This window comes from Lepidochelys kempii, chromosome 2, assembly GCF_965140265.1.
Source record: "Lepidochelys kempii isolate rLepKem1 chromosome 2, rLepKem1.hap2, whole genome shotgun sequence".
In the NCBI taxonomy this organism is placed as follows: domain Eukaryota; kingdom Metazoa; phylum Chordata; order Testudines; family Cheloniidae; genus Lepidochelys; species Lepidochelys kempii.
Genome location: NC_133257.1, coordinates 236990517 through 237012609, shown reverse-complemented (window position 1 = coordinate 237012609; position 22093 = coordinate 236990517). Strand labels below are relative to the sequence as shown.

The following is a 22093-nucleotide window of genomic DNA, read 5'->3' as shown; positions in this document are numbered from 1 at the left end:
GGAACAGGTTTTTTAGCGGGGAGGTGAAGAATCATTGGGGAGCCTCCCCCATTCAGACCCTGGCTGACCACAAGCCTCTTCTGTTCAGTCAAGCACATCTACCCCCATCCCGGGATGTCAATCTATGACACCCACCCTCCCAGCAGTCCCGTATGCCCTCACTCTGTCTGGCCTAACTTGGGTCCGCGGGTAGGGTGCTGTGATGAATGCAGTTGGCTTCTAGCTATTCTAGCACCACAGTGGCCTCTGGTGGGTGAAATGTGGAACTGCAGCATTTCTCAGGTAGAATGTATTTTCGGCGGGGCGGAGGAATCTGCATTGGATTTGAATTGTGCGCGTGCGCAGTGGCACACAATTCCCCCAGAGTAAACCGTAATGGCACAGGCAGAGGATATGTTTGATGCAATATGATATTGTTGCTGAAGGTCAAAGTTAACAAATGTTGTATGCAGTGTAGTTATAGCCATGTTGGTCCCAGAATATTAGGCAAGATAGGTGGGATAGTATCTTTTATTGGACCAACATCTGTTTGTGTGAGAGAGACAAGCTTCTGAGCCACAGAGGGCTCTTCTTAAGGTACCTCAACCCACCTTGTCTCACAGTTAACAAAGACAGCTATTTGTCACCATGAATTGCTTGTGTTTGCTGAGGCTTTCTCCTGAGAAGACCAACATTTGTTAGATTACTTTTGATTATGAAATTGACATTTCATTTTTCTTACTTATGCAGAAATTTAGATTTTTTTCCACTGCAAAATTAGCCAGTTAAGGTTGGGATATTTTACTGACATACATTTTACTTATCACAAATGTACTCTTTTCACTGCATGTAACTTCTTTCCATAGAGGATAGCAGTATTGCTTAATTGCAGAGGCAAGATTTGTACACTTAAAATATTTTTCTTTAGAAGACCCAGTCATAATTCTAACTAAATTTTGCCATACGTACTAAGAAATGGGTAGTTTCACTACTGATATTACCTCCTTTGAAAAAAGTTGTCCACACAAATATCTTTAATATTTTAATATAAAATTAAGTTAGCAAACCATTTAAGACATTACAGTGAGTATTTGAGTATTTCTGTGTTTAGCTTCTTGGAGGTTTAAAAATCCTTCCCTCCCATGATTCAGTCTTAGACTTAATGCGGTTTAATGTTCAATAAGTAAGGCCCTACTTAACTGCGATATTGTGGATTCTACAGGTGGCTGACAGCAGAAAATCACGGAAAAGTAATAATGGACTTTATTACTGCAAATAATAAGGTCTGTTATTGCTTTTCCACAATTTTCCATGGCTTGTCTGCAGTTCAGGCCCCTCCCAACCCCCCCGTTTTTAACAATCATCCCACAATTTAAGTAGGGCTTTATCAATAAGTATTCTACATTGAATCTCTAATTATACGTTATATATTTTACCAATGGCTGCACACACTAGTTTGAAACTGAGCATTGATTTCACATAAAACTTAAAATAAGTTAGCTTATTACTGGCAACTAGGGAAGGAAAGCAGTGTCCACGTAAATGAAGGATGTATCCTGCAAGAATTTAAACCTTCTAAACTGGATGACTGGTTAGAAAGTAAATTTAATGCTTGCTGTCATCAGAGAAATTTTCCAACTTACAATGCTTTTAGAGGAGACTTTACATAATGAAAAATTAACTTTAAGTTTAGTATCTGTCTGCACTTTTTAGCCCTCTAAGTGCCCCATGTGAGTTGAATACGTCTCTAGAATCTATGACATACAGCAAGAAGCTTCAGCTAACTAAATTAGCAATCCAAGATTTTGAGTTAACATTAAAGTTGAAATGTGTGTATACCAAAGAATGTTAAAATTAAAAGAAAGAAATACACTAATTTAGTGGTTCTCAACAGTTTTCCCATTGGGATCTCCCTTTCATTACTTGGAACCTTCTCCCATTATAAATATGTCAGGATGATCATGAGTCTCAGGTTAAGAACCAATGGCCTAAGCATTTAAACATTGGGAAATATAGAAGGAAGATAAATATTCAAATCCTTACAGTTCATATAATCCCTTAAGTAACATACGCATTAAATATCACATTTTAAAATCAACCTTAGCCATCCTTGTATCCTTGTCCAACTTCAACATATTGATTAGAAACCGTGTTAAACCCCCCAATGTAAATGATACACTCAGAGTTACAAACACCAGAGTTACAAACTGACCAGTCAACCACATACCTCATTTGGAACTGAAAGTATGGAATCAGGCAGCAGCAGAGATGACACACTCCACACCTCCCAAAAAAAAGCAAATACAGTATAGTACTGTGCTAAATGTAAATTACTTTAAAAAGGGGGATATTTAAAAAAAAAAAATTTGACAAGATAAGTAAACTGTTTCTGTGCTTGTTTCATTTAAATTAAGATGGTTAAAAGCATTTTTCTTCTGCATAGTAAAATGTCAAAGCTATATTAAGTCAATATTCAGTTGTAAACTTTTGAGAGAACAATTACAAATAACCTCCATTCCTGAGGTGTTTGTAACTGAGGTTCTACTGTACACTTTAGGCTACAGGTCCTCACTAACCATCACTGGCTTAGTTGCTGTCTTCTAGTTCACTGGCTTATGTTTAAGAGATAGGGATATTTATATTGCCCCTTGCCCTCCATTTAAAGGCAATCAGTCCTTCCCTGACTAGTATGTTAATGAAGCAGAAAGCTCATTCCTTCTCCAGTTTTCTTGTACAAAAATGTCACTGCTCTTTCCCTATGCATCCTTCCAATATGAGAAAAGCACAACTGCCAGATACACATCACATCTAGGCTACACGCTTAAGAACATCCTGTTCATCATACCAGGCTGGTGTGTTGTTTACCAGGAAGTGGGAGCAGGGTCAGCATTTCTGCAAATGTTGTAATTCATTTGTGGTCAATGATTTTAAAACATCCATTATTTGTGATAAGCATGTTCCTGTTGAATAGTGGGTGGGTCTTGGCTGGCAGATTTAAGGTTGTTTTGGAATGTGCAGTGTAATATTTTATACTTTTTCATTTGAAGTGGTGTGAACTGTGAGTGTGTCTGAGGTTTCTTCTTCCTTTAACTATTATTTGCATATTTTAAGTGCATATTTTTGTCTGTAATAGTCCTTGGTACACATTCACAAATAATTAAACCTTATTGTTACTTTTAAATTCCAGTTACTAGTTAAATTTTGTATATTATAATTTCCTTTTTCTAAAAATAGGGGGACTAATGCAGTGCTTAGGAGCTCTATAAAGTCCCCTCTACTCCACCCCTAGACCTAAAACCTCAATAACCTTAGTAAAGCTTTATTTATATTACAAATGCTTTGCAGATATAGCTATGCTGGCAGAGTCCTCTAGTGTAGATGTAGCTTATCCTTATCAGCATGTGTATTCTTGAAAATAAATGAGTATGGCAAATTATTACTGTGAATTCATTTCTACATGAATTGTTTTACAGGTGGTCAAAAAAGCAGACCTGATAAATAAAAACATGGTTCACCAGGTCCAGGCAGAGAGAGATGCATTGGCTCTCAGCAAAAGTCCTTTCATTGTACACTTATACTACTCACTTCAGTCAGCTAACAATGTCTACTTGGTGAGTAAATGGTTTACTTTGCTTTAAGACAGCTTTGAAAACATAGTGGAGAATGAAGTTTATTAGAAGAATTGTAATGTTTGAAAATATCTTGCAATAATGAGGATTGGGTATTTGAGTAATTTCATTTCACTTCTCATCCAATATGAGGTCTTAACTAGAGTAGTTATGTGGGATTAATATCTTCCTTCTCCCTGACTCCTTTTAACCCCTCTTTCTTTCTAACAGAGTCCTTCCATATAGCTAACCTGGTCAAGAATGCCTAGCACAATTTTGGGTCCAAAATAAAAATGAGCCACATATTTAAGAAGACTCTGGGTTCAGAGTGACTGTGTGTGTGCCTTGAAAAATATCCAGTAAATCACTAACAGTAAAATGTATGCTCTTGCTGCCAGTACTTAGCAGAGTTAATTGGGGTAGGTGGGAACAGGATGATTAAAGGATAAAATAAAGACTAGCACAAGCTTCTGACAGGCTGTTGAGATAAATATAGGCCAAGTCTTCCTCTGTGGTAGAACCAGCAATTTAACACTCCCTCCCCAAAACTTGGAGTAGGATTTGAGCAGGGGTCCATACAAGAGGTGCCCCAGCTATGCAGAAGTGTTTTGGACCCATACTTTTTTAAATGAAAGCCTAGATTCTGCCAGAAGTGATGAGGAAGACACTTTGTTGACACAAAAAGCTTCCTTCTTACTATTGGTGAGTGGATTTGTGAAATCTTGCTTTTGTGAAACATGCTATTCTCTTAATGTCTGTAGTATTGATTAAATTTAATGCAAAATTAAATGCAAGATGTATCGAATGTCTTTAGACACTGCAATAGCATTAATATTGGTTTGGGCAGCCCAAATAAATTACAATTTAAAAAGTTAACCTTTTAAAATACATTTAATGCAGGATCATATTCAGACCATTTGTTATTGCCCCGATTATGTCAAGGAAAAACAGAGCTCAATTTTTTACAGTTGGGCCTTTAAGCATGCTCATAATTACAGACTCTCTAGTTTCTTGAATGCACAATTACTCTAATCATATACATAATCTTGGGATTTACTCATCTCTGAAAATTTGGGCCTGGATTTTGTATTCTGTACTTACATTTTCAAAATACAATCATTAAGATACTTTAAACTTGATAAGACAGATATTTTGTGAAACTTGGGATCAATTATCCTTGACTGACACTGAATTTTGCTTAATCAAATTATATTTCCTATCATGGGAAGTGTTATTTGTAATCAGTCTAACCTATTGAAAAGCTGACCAGGGTTACAAAAAGAAGCAATAAAAAGCTTCTATGTCCATCAGAGCAATGTTTTATTGGCCAGGTCATCTGGATTAAGTCTTCTAAACAGAAAGCAATATAATTAAACATTGCTTCCGTGACTTGCCTGGGAAATGAGTTAAACTACCACAAGAATTCTTTTATCTGCTTTTACCCCATGTGAAATGCTCCTTTCTTGAAAAGAAAAAAGGTAGCTCATAATTGTGTATTCTTAAATATCTCAACCAAAAATAAAGATTCATTTTAAACATGAAATCTTTCAATGGCAGGTGATGGAATATCTTATTGGTGGAGATGTCAAATCTCTTCTCCACATATATGGCTATTTTGATGAAGAAATGGCAGTGAAGTATATTTCTGAAGCAGCATTGGCTCTTGATTATCTTCACAGGCATGGGATAATCCACAGGTAAAAATCTAATATGCAGTTTTATGACTGCAAATCAATAAATTGTTTGTTGTTAAAGCTCATTTTATGGTATGAGCATGTAATCCTTGTGGAGTCCAGTTCTCACGTCATCAGCCTCTAACTATTGAGTGTCAATTTGTGAATATCCATCCCTAGCATAGTTTTTGAAGGGAGAGGGAACTTTTAGTCTTTTTTTTTTTTATTCGTCCCTCAAAGAGAATAAGAAGAGGAACTTGCCTACTTTGTCCCCAGTGCCCCCTGAAGGCTCCCACGTCTGTGGGAAGATTGGGGAGAAGAAGGGAGGGACTCCTCTTCTCCGCCAGTGATGAAATATTCTCTTCAATTTATATTACTACAGCACTTCAAGGAATATATTTTGAAATCTATAGCCAATTGCTAGTAATGCTTAATGTCAAATGCTAGTATGTACTAATAATTTGGTAGTCCTCAGTGAGACAGTTTGACATGCTCCCCAAGAAATTAAAATTATGCGACACACAAATCTTGTGGCATATATTTCAGGCTACATGATGTTCTTTGCATGTTTAATGTGAAGAAACATTTCATTTTCTAACACAGCTCTAGAATCTGAACTTAAAATTGGTTTTCTAATGGGAAATGGGCTCTAATATTGATGCTGGAGAACTATGAATGCCCCCATTGTTGGTTGAGTAGCTTCTTTCTACTTTCAGAGTAGCAGCCATGTTAGTCTGTATTCGCAAAAAGAAAAGGAGTACTTGTGGCACCTTAGAGACTAACCAATTTATTTGAGCATAAGCTTTCGTGAGCTATAGCTCACTTCATCGGATGCATAAAAGTGGAAAATGCAGTGAGGATATTTTTATACACACAGACCATGAAAAAAATGGGTGTTTATCACTTCAAAAGGTTTTCTCTCCCACCACCCCACTCTCCTGCTGGTAATAGCTTATCTAAAGTGATCACTCTCCTTACAATGTGTATGATAATCAAGGTGGGCCATTTCCTTTTCTTCTTTCTACTTAATGCTTTCTCCTCCCTTCTTTCTTATGCTCAATTGTCTATACTCCAATCTTATTTCAGTACCTTTATATCTGCAGGGACCTGAAGCCAGACAACATGCTAATTTCTAATGAGGGCCATGTTAAATTGACAGACTTCGGGCTCTCCAGAGTTACTCTGAACAGAGGTGAGATGTGGATCAATGAGTCTGTGGTTCCTCAGTGGTTTCTAAATATCATGTTTTAATATTCTTGATATTTTACATTCCAGTGGCATGTAGGGGGCCCAATCAGAATCAGGGTCCCGTGAGCCAGGTACTGTACAAATATACCTAACTGATATTTCTAATCAGTAACCAGTACAGTAGAACCTCAGAGTTATGCCCCAGAAGGTACACTCAGCACCATCTTACCTCAAAATTGCTGGGATCTCTAAATTATTTCATCATTTTAAACAAATCAGTGGAAAGTTCTTACAAACATTTGCCTCCGTTTTGAACCTTTGCAGTATGGTATTGAAAACCTGAAAATGAAACTGACTTCAGTGGTTTTTATGGTGAGAAATGCAAAAAATAAACAACATAGTGAAATCTAATTGGACTTTGAAAAATCTTTTGGGTTTAATAATATAAATGTGATGAATGGTATAGGTAAAGAAATAGCTTGTGTAAAATTCAGAATTAAGTGAGATGTCCCCTAATTTGGTTTACATGGCTAAGCTTTTCTTTTCACTGAATTTAAATACTGTTAATGACTGAAATTTTTCATTTATTGATTAATCCAGTAAAAAACTGACACTGCATTAACTTGTAAACTTTAGAGATAAATATGATGGATATCCTTACTACACCATCAATGGCTAAGCCTAAGCAAGATTATTCGCGCACTCCAGGACAAGTGTTGTCTCTCATCAGCTCTCTGGGTTTTGTAAGTAATCTAGTTATTTGTTAGTTTTCTTCAAACTGCTTGCATTTAAGGTAATGAGAAGAACTTAAGTTGGAGTAATGAGGCTTTTCCGTGTCTCAACTGACCACAGCCGGTAGCATGTTTTATGATTGGACTGTTTGTGCCTTTGACTTGAGTGTTCTAGAGGCTACTTTTGACCTTACTCCAGATAAGTGAATTGACAGATTTGGGATGTGATTTCAGCTGAGTTCCAATTATAATTTAACTTTGAGTAAATTTAAGACTACATTTTCAGCTACAGATGTTCTGTACAAACTTTAATCCATTTATTAAAACTTTTAATAAAGTTTCTATCATTTTGATAGTACACTCCAATCGGCAGGAAAATGCAAGGACCTAGTTCAAGTCCCATGTCTACTGATGCTTTGCAATTTTCCCGAGAATTGGTTTCTCCCATGTCTGTTGGCCAAAAAGATTATACTCCTGTTTCGAATAAACTATTGAAGTCATGTAAGTACTGAAAATATGTAAGTATAACAAGTCATGTAATAAGCAATGCCATCAACTTGCAGGTTTTTAACTTGACCAACTGTTTGAATGGATCCAGTCATGGGGCTTACATCTCTTCCAAAAGACAATACCTTCAACAACATGATGCCCTCTAACACTTGTTACTCCTGGGGGAATTATGTGCCAAAAAAAATTCTGTGCATAATATTTGAAAATTCTTCAAATTTTATTGGTCAAATAATGTGGAGGCTCCAGTGTGGCAGTGGGGAGCCCAGGCCACTAGGTGCACAGAGGTGAGGGATCACACTGCAAGCCTGCCCACACCCCCGGAGACTCAGGCTCAGTGGTGAGGCTGCACCCGACCCTGACACTACAGTGCAAGGCCCAGACCTGCGCCAGAAACACCCCGGGGCCCTGTCCCTCCACGGGCGCACCAGCTATTGTCAGGTAGACTCAGCTGGGCAGGATCCAAGTACATGGATGGGTTTCATATGGGGGGGGATCCAGGTGAAGGTGGTTGGGGCTCAGCAGGGGGGAATCTGGGTATGGGGTTCAACGAGGGGGTCTGAGTGCAGTTGGTTGGGGCTCAGTGGTGTGGGGGGCTCATCGGGGTGGTCCAGGTGTATAGGGGTGGGGCTCATTGGGGTGAGGGGTTGAGTGCAGGGAGCTTCAGTGAGAGGTGGTCTGGGTGGAGGGGTAGAGGTCTGGATGCAGGGGGGAGGGACTCGGCAGGGGTCTGGATGCAGGAGGGGTAGGGCTGGGTGGAGGCTTAGTGGGGTTGTGGTTTGGGTGGGGGAGGGTGAGGATTGTTAGGAGGTCCGGATGCACAGGGAATGGGTAGATGGGATAACAGCTCCCTGTACAGGGAGCCCTCAACTCATGGCTGAGGAGTGATAGGAGCAGGGAGCGAGGAGAGGGGATGTGGAGCCTGGGGAAGTTTCTGGGGGTGGGTCTGACCTGCCCACGGCCGCTCTGTGCTCCCGCTGGGACTAGCAGCTGGGGCATCCCCAGCAGCAGGCGAGGTTCATGAGTGGGGGTTGTTTGGGGGTGGAGGGATCTGGATGCATGGGGGAGGAGTCTGACCCATGCACCTCCTCCCCCCACCATCACACACAGTGATATACCTCTCTGTTGGCTGCTCTGGGTGCCCAAAACTGTGCACCCGCACTGCTGTTGAGGAGGCGCATGACCGCTCTTGCAGCTTCCTTTTGTTTCCCCATCGGAAAGTAAATTTTCTGCGGAGAAGCAAAGAAATCTGCAGCAGACGTGAATTCTGCATGTGCGCAGTGGCACAGAATTCCCCCAGGAATAACTAGTCTGGGTTGTTTGTTCAGTGCTGACTCCAACTGAAGTGTTTTTCCTACTGGATCACTAATGCCAGGTTTTGAATCTGAATGTACAAGCCAGTACATATGACAGTACACAAATGACATATTTAAATCAAGAAACAAACACTAATCCAGAAATGTTACATCACATTTGCAGTGCAACTAAGTTAGTGTTGCTTTGGGTGCCTTAAAATTTGAATAGTCTTTGGTGTCTTGATATTCCAAAACAGAAATGCAAAAGATGGTCACTGCAAAGCTAGTGTTGGTAAATCATACCTTTTCAAAAATGAAGAAACTTATTGTACAGGAGAGGTGCTGAGAACAATTCCTACATCACTTGAAATTATGGATGATTATTTTCAGAGTCGTGCTCAGATTTGGTATGAAGCTGGTTAATGTACACTACATATTTCAGTCAAAATTTGAACTATTATTCATTATTTTTCCTTTCAAAGGTCTTGATGTTGCTGCCTTAAATCCTGGGATGCCAGTGAGGAGTTTAACTCCAACTCTCCTTCAATCTAGGAAGAGATTTGGTACATCCAGTGCCAGTAGCCACTCACGTACGCACATGTCCAGTATGGAATCAGAATGCTGTAGTAGCCCCAGGTGGGAGAAAGATGTACAGGTCAGGACTACTTTATTTCTCCAAGATAACTCGTATAACAAATGTAAGGGTTCCCATACACTGACCATACAGCTTTTTGAAGCACTTTCCCCCTGCCCACTCCTTTTCTCCCTCCCCCCAATTACTCCAAAGGCTTAGGTAGAATGGGTTAGATACACTTTGAGTAGCTCTGCCCGTGTTCTCTTTTTCAGCCAAATGCTCATCCTGAGCAGCACAATGGGAAAGGAAATTAGACTCCACCTCCCTACTGCCCTGCAGCAATGGGAATGGAAGAAAGCCTGCTGACAGGAGACCTTAGCCTGATCCTGACTCAGCTTTGTAATCAATGAGGCTAACAGTTCTGGGGGCATAGATGGCCAGCATAGTGGGCAAGCTTCATTTCTAAACAAAATCAGACTGTCACAATGGCTGATTCCTGTTTGATTTTTTCAGTTACTTGTTTTTTAGAATACGTTTGTAGTGACTCTTTGTAATCCGATGTCGTAATAAATGTTTCATGTTAAATTGCAGTTTTCCATTAAGGTGGAAATAAAGTATTTTCAACCCAGGTCATGAAAGGGCATATTTCTGTAATGCTGTAATTTTATAATTCCTAGTATTTAAAAAAAATTAATGTGCTTATTTCCAGGAAACTGAAGATATACTGTGTTCTGGAACAGGCAAAGGAAGTAATAATGCATCAGAAAAGCTTTCTAATACACAATTACTGAATGCAAAAGACATTACAGCCTTAAAGAAGAAGGAACTTGAGTTTGCCATCTCTCCCATTGGTAGCAATGACTCTGGCTGCAGGCATGATGCAAAAATTGAGCATTTTGATGGAGGGGACACTCCTGTGACTGCATCAGATGTGAAAGATCTAGTCAGAAAATGTCTTTCTGAAAATAAGGCTTGGGAAGAAAAACTTGTTGTGGAAAGAACTGGTGTGGCTAATGAGACAGGAAAATCTTCCAATCGCCAGCAGTCATGGTTGGTTGACCCTTCCAAATGCATCAAAGAGGAGGACATTCTTGAAAAGCCAGGTGTAAAAAGAAGCTTTGAACTAGTTGACACCAGTCCTTTTCAAGAACTTAACTATGTCAAAAAAAGCAATGCAGAATATAAACGCGGCTGTCAAATCTCAGAATTTCAGGCAAACCAGAGCACAGGTTTAACAACGGAAATCCAGTGTTTAATGCTTTCTGGTGGTGGAGGTCTACAGGAGACCCATAAAAATGAAGAAAAAGCTAAGGACTCCATCTATAGGAAGCAAACATCAGAAAAGTCAGCTACTCCAATAATAGCTAAGAATCTTATGCATGAGCTAAATGCAGATTGTGAAAAAGACAGTAAAAAGGAATATATTAACTCTAGTTTCTTATGCATTGATGATGAAAAACCTCTTGGAATCTTGAGTGCAGACTCTGATTTATCCTTCCCTGAAATTTCTGTTACAGAGAGTCATTTAGAAAAGCAGCTTTCAGACCTGGATAAGAGTATTAAAGAACTTTCCTTTGAGGAGTCAAAAACTGAGGACATGTCAGTAATGTCGTCCTGTTGTAAAGATGCCTCACCAAGAGGTGAGGAAGAGAATATTGTCCAGGACAGCAAGCCTTTGTGCCATGAACAGGATAACGTCCTGAAATGTTTGGTTGAAACTCATACTGACATAATCTCTTCTCCGTCAGAGGAGATGATGAAAACATTGAACCTCCTTAAAAAAAATGTTGTAGCTTTTCGAAGTTATAACAGTCCAATTAATGTGTCCAATGCATCTGAGCCATCAAGAATTAGCCTGGCTTCTTTAGATGTGATGGATCTCTCTCCTGCTTGTAGTGGCTCTTACCCCATGGCTATTACCCCAGCACAAAAGGGAAGATCTTATAGGGTTTATCAGGTATGTGTCCAAGTGTTGTAGTGGTAACTAGTATGTACATGTGTTCATTGATTAAATTATTTGATATTATAGTATGAAAGAATCGAACAAAGGCAAGCAGAGAGAGCTTTTCAAAAGGTCAGACTTCGAGTGGATGCACATGCATTGCCAAAATTATTGCCTTTCAGCAAGAGTGTAGCGACACTCACTCATCACCCACAATTTGGCCTCTGAAAAATGCTGTCTCAGTCTGCCCTTCTGCAAGGGAAGATCCTTTGCTCAGAACTAGGCAAGGACAATTAAAAAGGGATGTACTCCTTTACTTTTGTCTCACTACACACTCTTGGAGCAGTGAGACATTTCCTTTGGGCCACTTATTGTGGGAGTCTTTAGGTTTTCTGTTGGCCTGTGTTTGTTTCTTGACTCTTCTTTTCCTAGTGCAGTATGAATGCTGCTGAGTGTTTGGCAGTTGCTGTTCTGCTTCATGTTTTGTCTCCCTGTGTTGTTGATGCTGTGATGCATTCTGTCCGTTTCGATTTAAGAGCATGTCACTATGACTGATGCAAAGAAAAACTTCTGTATGCAGGGTGTGAAGTTTTCATTTTGACTGCAGTAATCCTAATTATATTCACAATTATATAAATACATAAGTTTACTGTTGAAATATGTATAGCCCTGCTGTCTGGACTTTAGAGAAATCACTGTTATATTAAGTAGCCCATAGGAGGAAGGAACAGTAAGACTGTGTTTCAGTCCCCAGTGGCTGCTATTGTATTATTATTGGGTGTTATGAAAGCTTAATCTAGTAATAGTAACTGTAACTCTTGCTAGGAAGGGGGAGCTGATCTAGGAGAGAGGGAATTGTTTAAATGTTCTCAGTGTTAAGCAGTATGTGCTGAATGTCCCTGGCAGACTAAAGGAGAATATTCAATGTATTAACTTTTAAAAACCCACTTTTTCTTTCCTTGAATATCTGACCTTTTTTTGGATTGCTAGCTCCTGCTTTACTGTGAAATCACATCAACCATGAAACTTAGCTGTAGCATGGAGTTCAGCCTGCACAGAGTTAGGGCAGCAACTGCTTTATCTTCTATACAAGGTGGTCTTACAGATTTTTTTTTTAAATAATTTTAGACTATACATTTAGGTATAGAATTTTTATGTAGTAAAACTGAATCCTGTAAAGTCAACCTAGTATTAAAATGGGACCTATGTGCCTTTCTGTGGGCAGGTTCTGTTGCTAATATGACAGTAAACATAGCGTACATTGGACTATTGCATCAAAGATAAAGTTAGGGATCAAGTGAGGTCTACATATCTGGGACTTACGGGAATCTCTATTCTGAAAAGTGATTATGTAACATACACTGTGTTTATTCAGTAGCATCTGCTTGTTTTAGTGGAAAAAAGTAAGATTTTACTCTGTCAATCGTTAAGTGCCAGAATAACTATGGAGAACGTATTGGATTATCTTCAAGCTCATGTCAACGGTTGTTAATGAAGTACTGTTTTAAGGCAATTAGTTGAAATCCAATTGTCTTCAAATAATGCACTGTGCAGCTGCACTGGAAGTAAGACTCTCATAGGTTTAACACTGGGCAGAATTTCACCTGCAGAATCTTTATTACTGAAGATTAATATATAGCTCAAAGAACCCAGCTTGACTTCCAGATCCCAGGCTGTCAACAGGGCAGACAACTTAAAAACAACAAAAGCCATATTACAAGTAAACAGAGTAAATCTGGGATGTAATAGCCATGGAATCCCATGATGCCAAATTCCAGTTTTTAGATGAGCGTTACAATTTAAGATATATTGAATACATATGCATATATATCCACTTTAGCCTGGTTATTGAACACACATTGCTAAAAGCTGAGGCTATCTGGACAATCCCCAGTATAAATTACCTTTGAGATTCATAGTGGGAGGAGTAATTTTAATGGCTGTAAGAAGACTGATATTCTTTCATTTATTTAAGGAAAATTGCTTTCTATGACTCCATGACACTAGAGCAGTTGTTCAGTTAGAATTCTCATTTATAGTGAAGGAATGAGACTCACTCATTCTTATGCTTTGGGATAGTTGAAATTCATTCAGCAAAAAAAGATGCAAAACCTGTTGCAGTTCTGACTGCAATTTGTTGTGTGAAGACTGGGCAATAAGCACACTTTTTGGAACTTGGAAATAAAATACTACTAATGTATAAGTTGTAAGACGTATCTTTGATTCATATGAATTATTTAAATCTTAAATTAATTGCAGTCCTAGCCAGTATTTTTACTGGGAGGGGAAATAGACTATTGGCTCTTTGTATAACATTTGTATATGAAATCTTTTCTCTGTTCTTTGGCATAAGACGCCTAATCAGGGAAATGCTGACACACCATATAGGACTCCAAAGAGTGTAAGAAGAGGGGCTGCCCCAGTGGAAGGTGAACGCATTTTAGGAACCCCAGACTACCTGGCACCTGAGTTGCTATTAGCAAAGCCTCATGGTAAGAAATATTTTTATAAATGCAAGAATGTGACTAATGTTTAAAACACATTTTTTAGACACTTGGGGCTGGATTTGTAAAGGTATTAAGGTGCCTAAAGATGCAGATAGGTGTTTAGGCGGATCTTCAAAAATACGTAACTTCCATTGATTTCAAAGGGAGTTAGGTGCCAGGAGCTCTTGAAAATATACCTAGGTGTGCACCTATATGCATCTTTACATGCCTAAATACCTTTGAAAACCTGGCCCTTGCTCCTTAATTTTGGATTAGGCATTTGGATATTTTCAAAATCTAGTCCAGAATTAGAGGGATGTTGAAAAGTGGCTATTACAATCATATTTTCTCATAAAATAAGTTTCATTCCATTTATATCAGAGAGCCAACTTGTGGATTTAATGAAAATCATAAAAATACACATTGATTCAGTGCAGTATTTCCATTGAATATTCAGGCGGGCTGATTGCGTCACCATCTTTATTTTGAGTGGAAAAATGGTAACAGATTTGAAGACTTCTTAAAGGAAACAAAATATCACCTTACTAATCTGGACTAATTGGGGTCTGATCCAAGTCAATGGAAAGAGTGCCTCAGACAAATTGCAAATTAATCTTGCAAATTAGCAAGGAAGCAAACAAGCACAATTAAAAACAAAAAAACAAGGCTCGTGCATCACAAAATGTGTTGAATTCATTTGATGATTGTACTTTTATTTGCTATTGAATTGTATACTAGTAGATTTTCTGTAGTATATTTTGTAAAATTAATGAATTAGTGATTTCAGACCTCATATGGAACTCTGCTATTCAATCTGTATTGAGAAATAGGGAGACCATTAATTTGTGAATCACCAGTTCATACATAAATGATAGTGAAGTTCTTCTACACAACTAAACTACATTGTTTCAGTAAAATTAAAATACTAGTTATTCTTTTAACATTATAACTTAAATAGCTAAACAAATATTTCCTAAATAAGAATATGATGTAATACTTTGCACTTCTACTTTCACACAGTCTTCCATCTCCGGATCTCAGAACACCTTACAAACATTAAATCTCAACATCCTTATTATGCGGCATAATCTACACATTTAATGAAGGGGAAACTGAGATTCTTCTTTGAGTGCTTGCTCATGTCCATTCCATGATAGGTGTGCGTGCGTGCCACGTGCACAATTGCTGGAAATTTTTACCTTAGGGGTATCTGTAGGACCAGCTGTAGTGCCCCTGGAGCTGCATGTGTATGCACCAGTATAAGGGACACCGCCAGCTCCACACCCTCTTGAGTTCCTTCTTGCCGCCCATGATGGTTGCTTGGAATGATCCCTCATGCTCTTGCAATGCTTTCCCAGAGGTTTGGACTTTGTAGTCTATTGTATAGTAGTATATAGTTATTGGTCAGTATTAGTGTATATAGTGTGAATAGTAGTCCCTGTCGTTGAGGGACTCTCGTCCCAAGGGCTGGGCATGCCCCGGTCCCCAGGCTTCAAGTTATGTACGTCCTGCAGCAAGCCCATGCCAGTCAGTGATGTGCATTCTCACTGTCTAAGTGCCACGGGGAAACTTGTGTTAAAGAGAAGTGCCAGATTTGCAGAGGCTTCAGACCACGCACTCATGGAGGCAGCCCTCAGACCAGCCTTGGAGCCAAGTCGCTCTGAATCAGTGCTGAGCCCTTTGGTTTCCATGTGAAGTGCTGCACCAGCACCATGCTCTTCCCGGCACCGTTCTCCACCCCTGGTTCGAAGGAAGAAGTATAAGAAACACCAAGCCAAGAGAGGGTGCTCTGCAGTGCTGAAGAGGGACAAGTGGGAGTGGCTGACACAGTGAGACCCATGCCGGTCTGCTCATCCTCCCCAGAGCCATAATTGGCTCTGGCAACTCCACCTAGAGCACCATGTCCAGTCTGGGTCCCACTTCTGACTCCAGGGAGCAGTCATGGAACCATGAGCCTACAGGCCCCTTTGACTCTTGTGGCTTTCCAGACAGCAAAGGATATGATGTCCCTCCCAATCCCACCCACCCCTCAAAGCCCCCTGCCAGCCAGGGCTACTGGGGATATAAGGGATCAAGAGTCGGTGCGCTCCATTGGAGCACTGACCATCATGGAACTATCCAGAGGAAAACCTTCCATGATCCTGCTGCAACGGTCTCCAACCCGTCGTCTGTCACTGGTTCCCCAGCACCGCCTGGAGGCGGAAGCGGGTATGACGCTGCCATTGTCTCTGAGAGAATAATCCTCTTCAGAGTCTGAGGGGGAATCCTTCACCCTGCCGAAGAAGTACCAGTACGCAACCTACGCATCAGACTTCGGTACAGCCCTGCAGCTGGTGCTTGACCACCAGGCCACTGGCCAATGCAGTGGCAGTATTGGAACCCTTGGGAGTTTCCCTGGTACCGGGGCCCCCTTCCCATCATTCATACTCCATGGTGTCCAAGAGGCGAGCCACTGTTTCGTCCCATCTGGCACTGGACCCTGACTCCACTACCAACCCCGTACAGTAATTCCTCACTTAAAGTCGTCCCGGTTAACGTTGTTTCATTGTTACGTTGCTGATTAGGGAACATGCTCGTTTAAAGTTGTGCAGTTCTCCCTTATACCATTGTTTGGCAGCCGCCCGCTTTGTCCACTGCTTGCAGGAAGAGCAGCCCATTGCAGCTAGCTGGTGGGGGCTTGGAACCAGGGTGGACCAGCAGCCCCCCCATCAGCTCCCTGCTCCCCTAAGTTCCCTGTGCAGCAGCTGCCCAGCAGGCTACCAATTGCCGGCAGTTCAGCTGTCCCTCCCTCCTCTGCCATGTGCTGCTCCTGCCCTCTACCTTGGAGCTGCTCCCGGGAGCCTCTTGCTTGCTGTGCAGGGGAGGGAGGAAGAGGGGGACTAATGTCAGGGTGTCCCCCTCCCCCTATTCTTGCCCCCCACTTACCCCTTCTCCATACAGAACAGGGGGGAGACACAACAGGGTTCAGGATAGAGAGAGCTGGCCGCAGCTGCTGTCTCAACTTCCTAATCTTTTTAAAGGCAATGTACTTAGAGTGTGGTGTCAGCATACTTAAAGGGGCAATGCGCATCTCTCTCTCTCTCTCTCACTCACACAGGGTGTGTGTCTCTGTATCTGTCTGCCATGCAGTCTCCCCTCCCTCCATTCATGCTGCCTTGTAGAGTGTGAGGCTACATTAACAACAATGTGTTAACCCTTGAGGGCTCAGCCGAATGTTAGTTCATTGTTTAGCAGTAAGGCATTCCCTGGGAAATGTCCCTCCCTCTTCCACCCTCTAACTTCACCACCTCAACCAAGCTTCACAATCATCATTGCTGTGTACAGTATTAAACTGTTTGTTTAAAACTTTGTATGGTGGGGTGTTAGGTTCCAGGGAAGCTAATACCCCCCATTTACATTAATTCTTAGGGAAAATTGGATTCGCTTAACGTTGTTTCACTTAAAGTCGCATTTTTCAGGAACATAACTACAACTTTAAGCGAGGAGTTACTGTACCAAGGTCCCAGAAGTGGCCCCAATGGAAGTGATGCAGGTGGAGCAGGAAGAAGCAGCCCCTCCTCCAGTACTAGCCTCTCCCTAGTCATCGCCATATGAGGTGATCGCAGGCCCTAGTAACCTCCTTCCACCAGATGACTTCAAGGCCCATCAAGAGTTCCTGAAACAGGTTGCTGCAAACTTGGCACTGAAAGCTGAGGAGCTGAAGGAGTCTGTGTACAGCTTAAGTGATAGCCTGGCTGCAGCAGCTCCCTCTGTTAATGAGGTGGCATTGGAATCTGTCAGAGTACTATGGCAGACCCCTTCATCTCTGCCCCATCTCAAAAAGGGCAGAGAAATACTACGTACCGGCCAGCGGGTTCAAGTCCCTGTACTCGCTCCTATCACCCCCCCAGGGTCCTTGATGGTGTTGGCCGCAAACGAGCAGGACAAACAGGGCAGTTGAGCACTACCTCAAAAAATTGGACCTGTTCGGATGCAAGGTTTCTTCAACTGGCAGCCTCCAGCTAAATATCTCTAACCAGCAGGCATTGCTGGGGAGCTACGATTTTAACCTGTGGGACTCAATGGCCAAGTTCAAGGACTCCCTGCCACAGGAATCAAGGCAGGAGTTCATGGCCATCCTGGAGGAAGGCAAGATGGTGGCCAGGACCTCCCTCCAGGCAGCTCAGGATATGGCTGACTCAGCAGCCAGAACAATGGTGTCAGCGGTCACCATGAGGCGCTACTTGTGGCTCCAGTCATTGGGCATCATGAAGTGCAGCAGTCCATCCAGGACCACTCCTTCAAGGATACCTCCCTGTTCTCCAAACAGACTGACTCCAACCTTCATGACCTCAAAGACTTGAGGGCCATGCTTTGTTCCCTTGGTCTTTACACACACACACACCCCCCCTCAAGGAATTATTTCAGACCTCAGCAGCCTCCTAGGTTTCCAGCGCCTCCAAGGCAAGAGCTCTATAAAATAAAGGCAAAGGGCTATAATGTCATCAACCCCTACCTTCTGCCTCCGCTTCTCAGTCGGGCTCACGTAGGTACTGCAGCGGGGCCAGGCAGGCCTTTCGAAGGTACACCCGAGGATGGTATATCAGACTGGGCTCCAAATCTATGCCCCCTTCCACCCAGTGTGGTCTTACATAACATCACACCGCTGAGTGATCAGCACTGTAACAGTCGGTTACACCCTCCCGTTTTCGTCCACCCCTCCCTCCCACCCCCGTCCTTCTTCAGACACCCTTCTCACAAACAGCTTCTCGTCTAGGAGGTGCAAGCCCTCTCATGTGTGGGACTTGTTGAGGAGGATCATAAAGATTTGAGAGGGGAGGGATTTTACTCCCAATATTTCCTAAACCTGAAAGCCAAAGGGGTCTACAGCCCATCCTGGACCTGTGTAGCCCAACAAATATATCAAGAAACTGAAGTTCCACATGGTATCCCTAATCTCCATCATTCCCTCCCTGGATCCAGGAGACTGGTATGCTGTTCTCGATTTGAAGGATGGTTATTTCCACATTTCCATTTTCTCTGGGAATGGGAGATTCCTCAGGTTTGTGGTGGGCCAACACCACTACCAATTCACCACGCTTCCCTTTGGCCTGTTGGCAGCCCCAAAAGTTTTCACAAAGTGTATGGCAGTAGTTGCTGTCTTCAGACATCGAGGAGTACAAGTCTACCCATATTTTGGAGATTGGGTAATCAAAGACCTCTCACAGGTTCAGGTTCGGTTCAGCACAGCATTGGCATAGTATGGGTCACCTTTCAGGCTCTGGGTCTGTTAATAAACAAGCAGAAGTCAACATTGGTCCTGGTTCACAGAATAGAGTTAATCCGGGCAGTACTCAACTCCACCCGGCCAAGGTCTATTTACCAAAGGCCAGATTCTGAACTATATCAGACCTGATCACCCAGCTCGCAGGCCATCCTTTTACAACTGCCCAGGTCTGCCTCAAACTGTTGGGTCACATGGTGGCATATACCTATGTGGTGCAGTGCACGCGACTATGATTCAGACCCCTACAGATGTGGCTGGAGTCAGTCTACTCCCTGGGCAGACACCACTTGGATTTGGTACTCACAATTCCACTGCCCCATCCTAGCTTCACTGACTTGGTGGAGAGACCCATGTTCTGTAATGAAGGGGGGATCCTTTGCCACCTGCATCTGTTGGTAGCCTTGGTTTTGGACATGTCAGACTTAGGGTGGGGAGCCCACCTCGACAATTTCAGGGTCTCTGTTGCAAGGAAAAACTCTTCCTGCCTGTAAATGTCAGGAAACTCAGGGCAATACGCTTGGCTTGCCAGGTGTTCCTTCCCCAAATCTCAGGCAGGGTGGTGGAGGTCTTGAGGGATAACATGGCCTCAACGTTTTACATTAACAAGCAGAGGGAAGCTCGCTCTTCAGCCCTGTGTCAAGAGTTCCTCCAGCTCTGGGACTTCTGTGAGAAGCACGCCTGTCATATCAAGGTGTCACCTTATGGGAGCCTGGAATGCACGGGTCACCTCAGCAGGTGCTTTTTCTTTCACCATGAGTGGGCTCTTCACCCGGAGGTCGCCAGTGTCTCATCTTCAGGAAATGGGGACCTCCCCAGGTGGATCTGTTCACCACCAGACAGAACGGGAAATGCCATCAGTTCTGTTCACTGTGTGGGCTCAGCAGGGGCTCCTTCTCTGATGCCTTCCTGCTCTCGTGGGCAGACTGCCTACTATGTGCCTTCCCACCGATCCCCTTGATTTACAAGGCCTCTTAAAGATCAAGAGGGACAAGGTGAAGGTTATCCTGATAGCTCTGGTGTGGCCATGCCAACGTTGGTTCGACATGCTTCTGGACCTCTCAGTGACAGCTCCACTTGCGCTCCCACACCATCTCAACTTGATTTCACAAGACCACGGCCAGTTGCTTCACCCTAACCTCGCCTCCCTGCACCTGGCTCGCATGGCTGCTGCATGGCTGAACCCTGAAGAGCAGGCCTGCTCAATACATGTTCAAGAAGTCCTGCTAGGTAGCAGAAAGCCTTCCACCAGGGCTACCTATTTAGCTAAGTGGAAACATTTCACTTGTTGGGTCTCCAAACGGAATCTTACACCATCCTGGTCTTCTCTGCAGTCTATCTTGGATTATCCGCTCCATCTAAACATCAAGGTCTGGTTCTCTCTTCTATTAAGGTTCACTTGGCAGCCATCTCGGTCTTCCACCCTCCAGTGCAGGGCAGATCAGAGTTCTCCCATGAGATGATGGTCCGGTTTCTCAAGAGCTTGGAAAGACTCTGCCTTCAGGTTCGTGACCTGATTTCCCCATGGGACTTAAACCTGGTCATGTTGAAGCTCATGGGGACTCCTCCTTTGAGTCATTGGCATCTTATTCTTTACTGCTTCTCTCTTGGAAGATCACCTTCCTGGTGGTGATCACTTCGGCCAGAAGCGTCTCCAAGATCAAAGCACTGACATCAGAAGCCCTTATACGGTGTTCTTCAAGGACAAGGTCCAGCTGCGCCCCCATCTGACATTTCCTACCAAAGGTGGTGGTGCAATTCCATAACAACCAGGACATTTTTCTGCCTGTCTTATTTCAAAATCTCACAAGACCGCTGAGGAATGTCTGCGCCATACATTAGAGGTTAGGTGGGCCCTGGTCTTCTATATCGAGAAAACTAAGTCCTTCCACAAGTCTATGCAACTCTTTGTAACAGTAGTGGAAAGGATGAGAGGGTTACTTGTATCATCCCAAAGAATCTTGTCCTGGCTAACCGCCTGTATCTGAGCTTGCTGCAGGCAGGCAAAGGTCCCACCTCTGGCCATCGTGACAACTCTCATTCCACGAGAGCTCAGGCTTCGTCAGCAGGTACCAATCCAGGACATCAGCAGAGCTGCAGCATGGTTGTCGATTCATACCTTTGCATCTAACTATGCCATCACACAATAGGACCGCGACCAGGCCAGTTTCGGGAGAGCAGTGTTGCAATCTGCATGTCCATGAACTCCAAGCCCACCTCCAGGGGTACTGCTTGTGAGTCACCTAGCATGGAGTATGCATGAGCAAGCTCTCAAAGAAGAAAAAAGTTACTAACCTTTCATAACGATTGTTCTTTGAGTTGTGTTGCTCATGTTCATTCCATGGCCCACCCTCCTACCCTGCTGTTGGAGTTACCAGCAAGAAGGAACTGTGAAAGTGCGGAGCTGGCAGCATCCCTTTTACCGGCGCATACGTATGCGGCTCCAGAGAGCACTAGAGCTGGTCCTATGCATGCCACTAAGGGAAAAAACTCCAGCAACTGTGCACGCGGCACACACACACCTAGCATGGTTACAAAAGATTAGTAACCATTTTTTCAGAATGATTTACTGAAGACCATGCAGGAAATCTATGCAGACCTAGGAACAGGAACCACTGGTGAAATCCAAGCCCCATTGACTTCAGTGGAGCCAGGTCTTCAACCCAGAACTCTTTACTCTCTAGTGCTTTACCTAAATACCATCCTTCCTCAAAATATTTTTAGGTTTGGTTAAATTAGCTGTTGAACCAACTGTTAATTTATAGAACTTGCCTTGCAATTTGAAGCAGTCCTGATTTCCATTTTTCTAGTGGTAAAGCAAAATTCCAGCCCAACTTTACATAATAA

At 42.5% G+C, this 22093-nt stretch overlaps 1 protein-coding gene across 9 annotated transcripts in view; it reads left to right on the top strand.

Moving 5' to 3' along the window:
- The window catches only part of MASTL (microtubule associated serine/threonine kinase like), a 42354-nt gene that overhangs the window by 4350 nt on the left and 15911 nt on the right, over window positions 1-22093 (top strand). For 8 of the 9 annotated variants that reach the window (XM_073334315.1, XM_073334317.1, XM_073334313.1 and 5 more), the window contains 8 exons: window positions 3453-3590; window positions 5145-5284; window positions 6364-6452; window positions 7085-7191; window positions 7536-7680; window positions 9464-9636; window positions 10265-11512; window positions 13851-13989. In XM_073334315.1, coding sequence (XP_073190416.1) covers window positions 3453-3590; window positions 5145-5284; window positions 6364-6452; window positions 7085-7191; window positions 7536-7680; window positions 9464-9636; window positions 10265-11512; window positions 13851-13989 — 2179 coding nt within the window. The remainder of the gene's footprint in view (window positions 1-3452; window positions 3591-5144; window positions 5285-6363; window positions 6453-7084; window positions 7192-7535; window positions 7681-9463; window positions 9637-10264; window positions 11513-13850; window positions 13990-22093) is intronic. The other variant, XM_073334322.1, reaches the window with a different exon arrangement.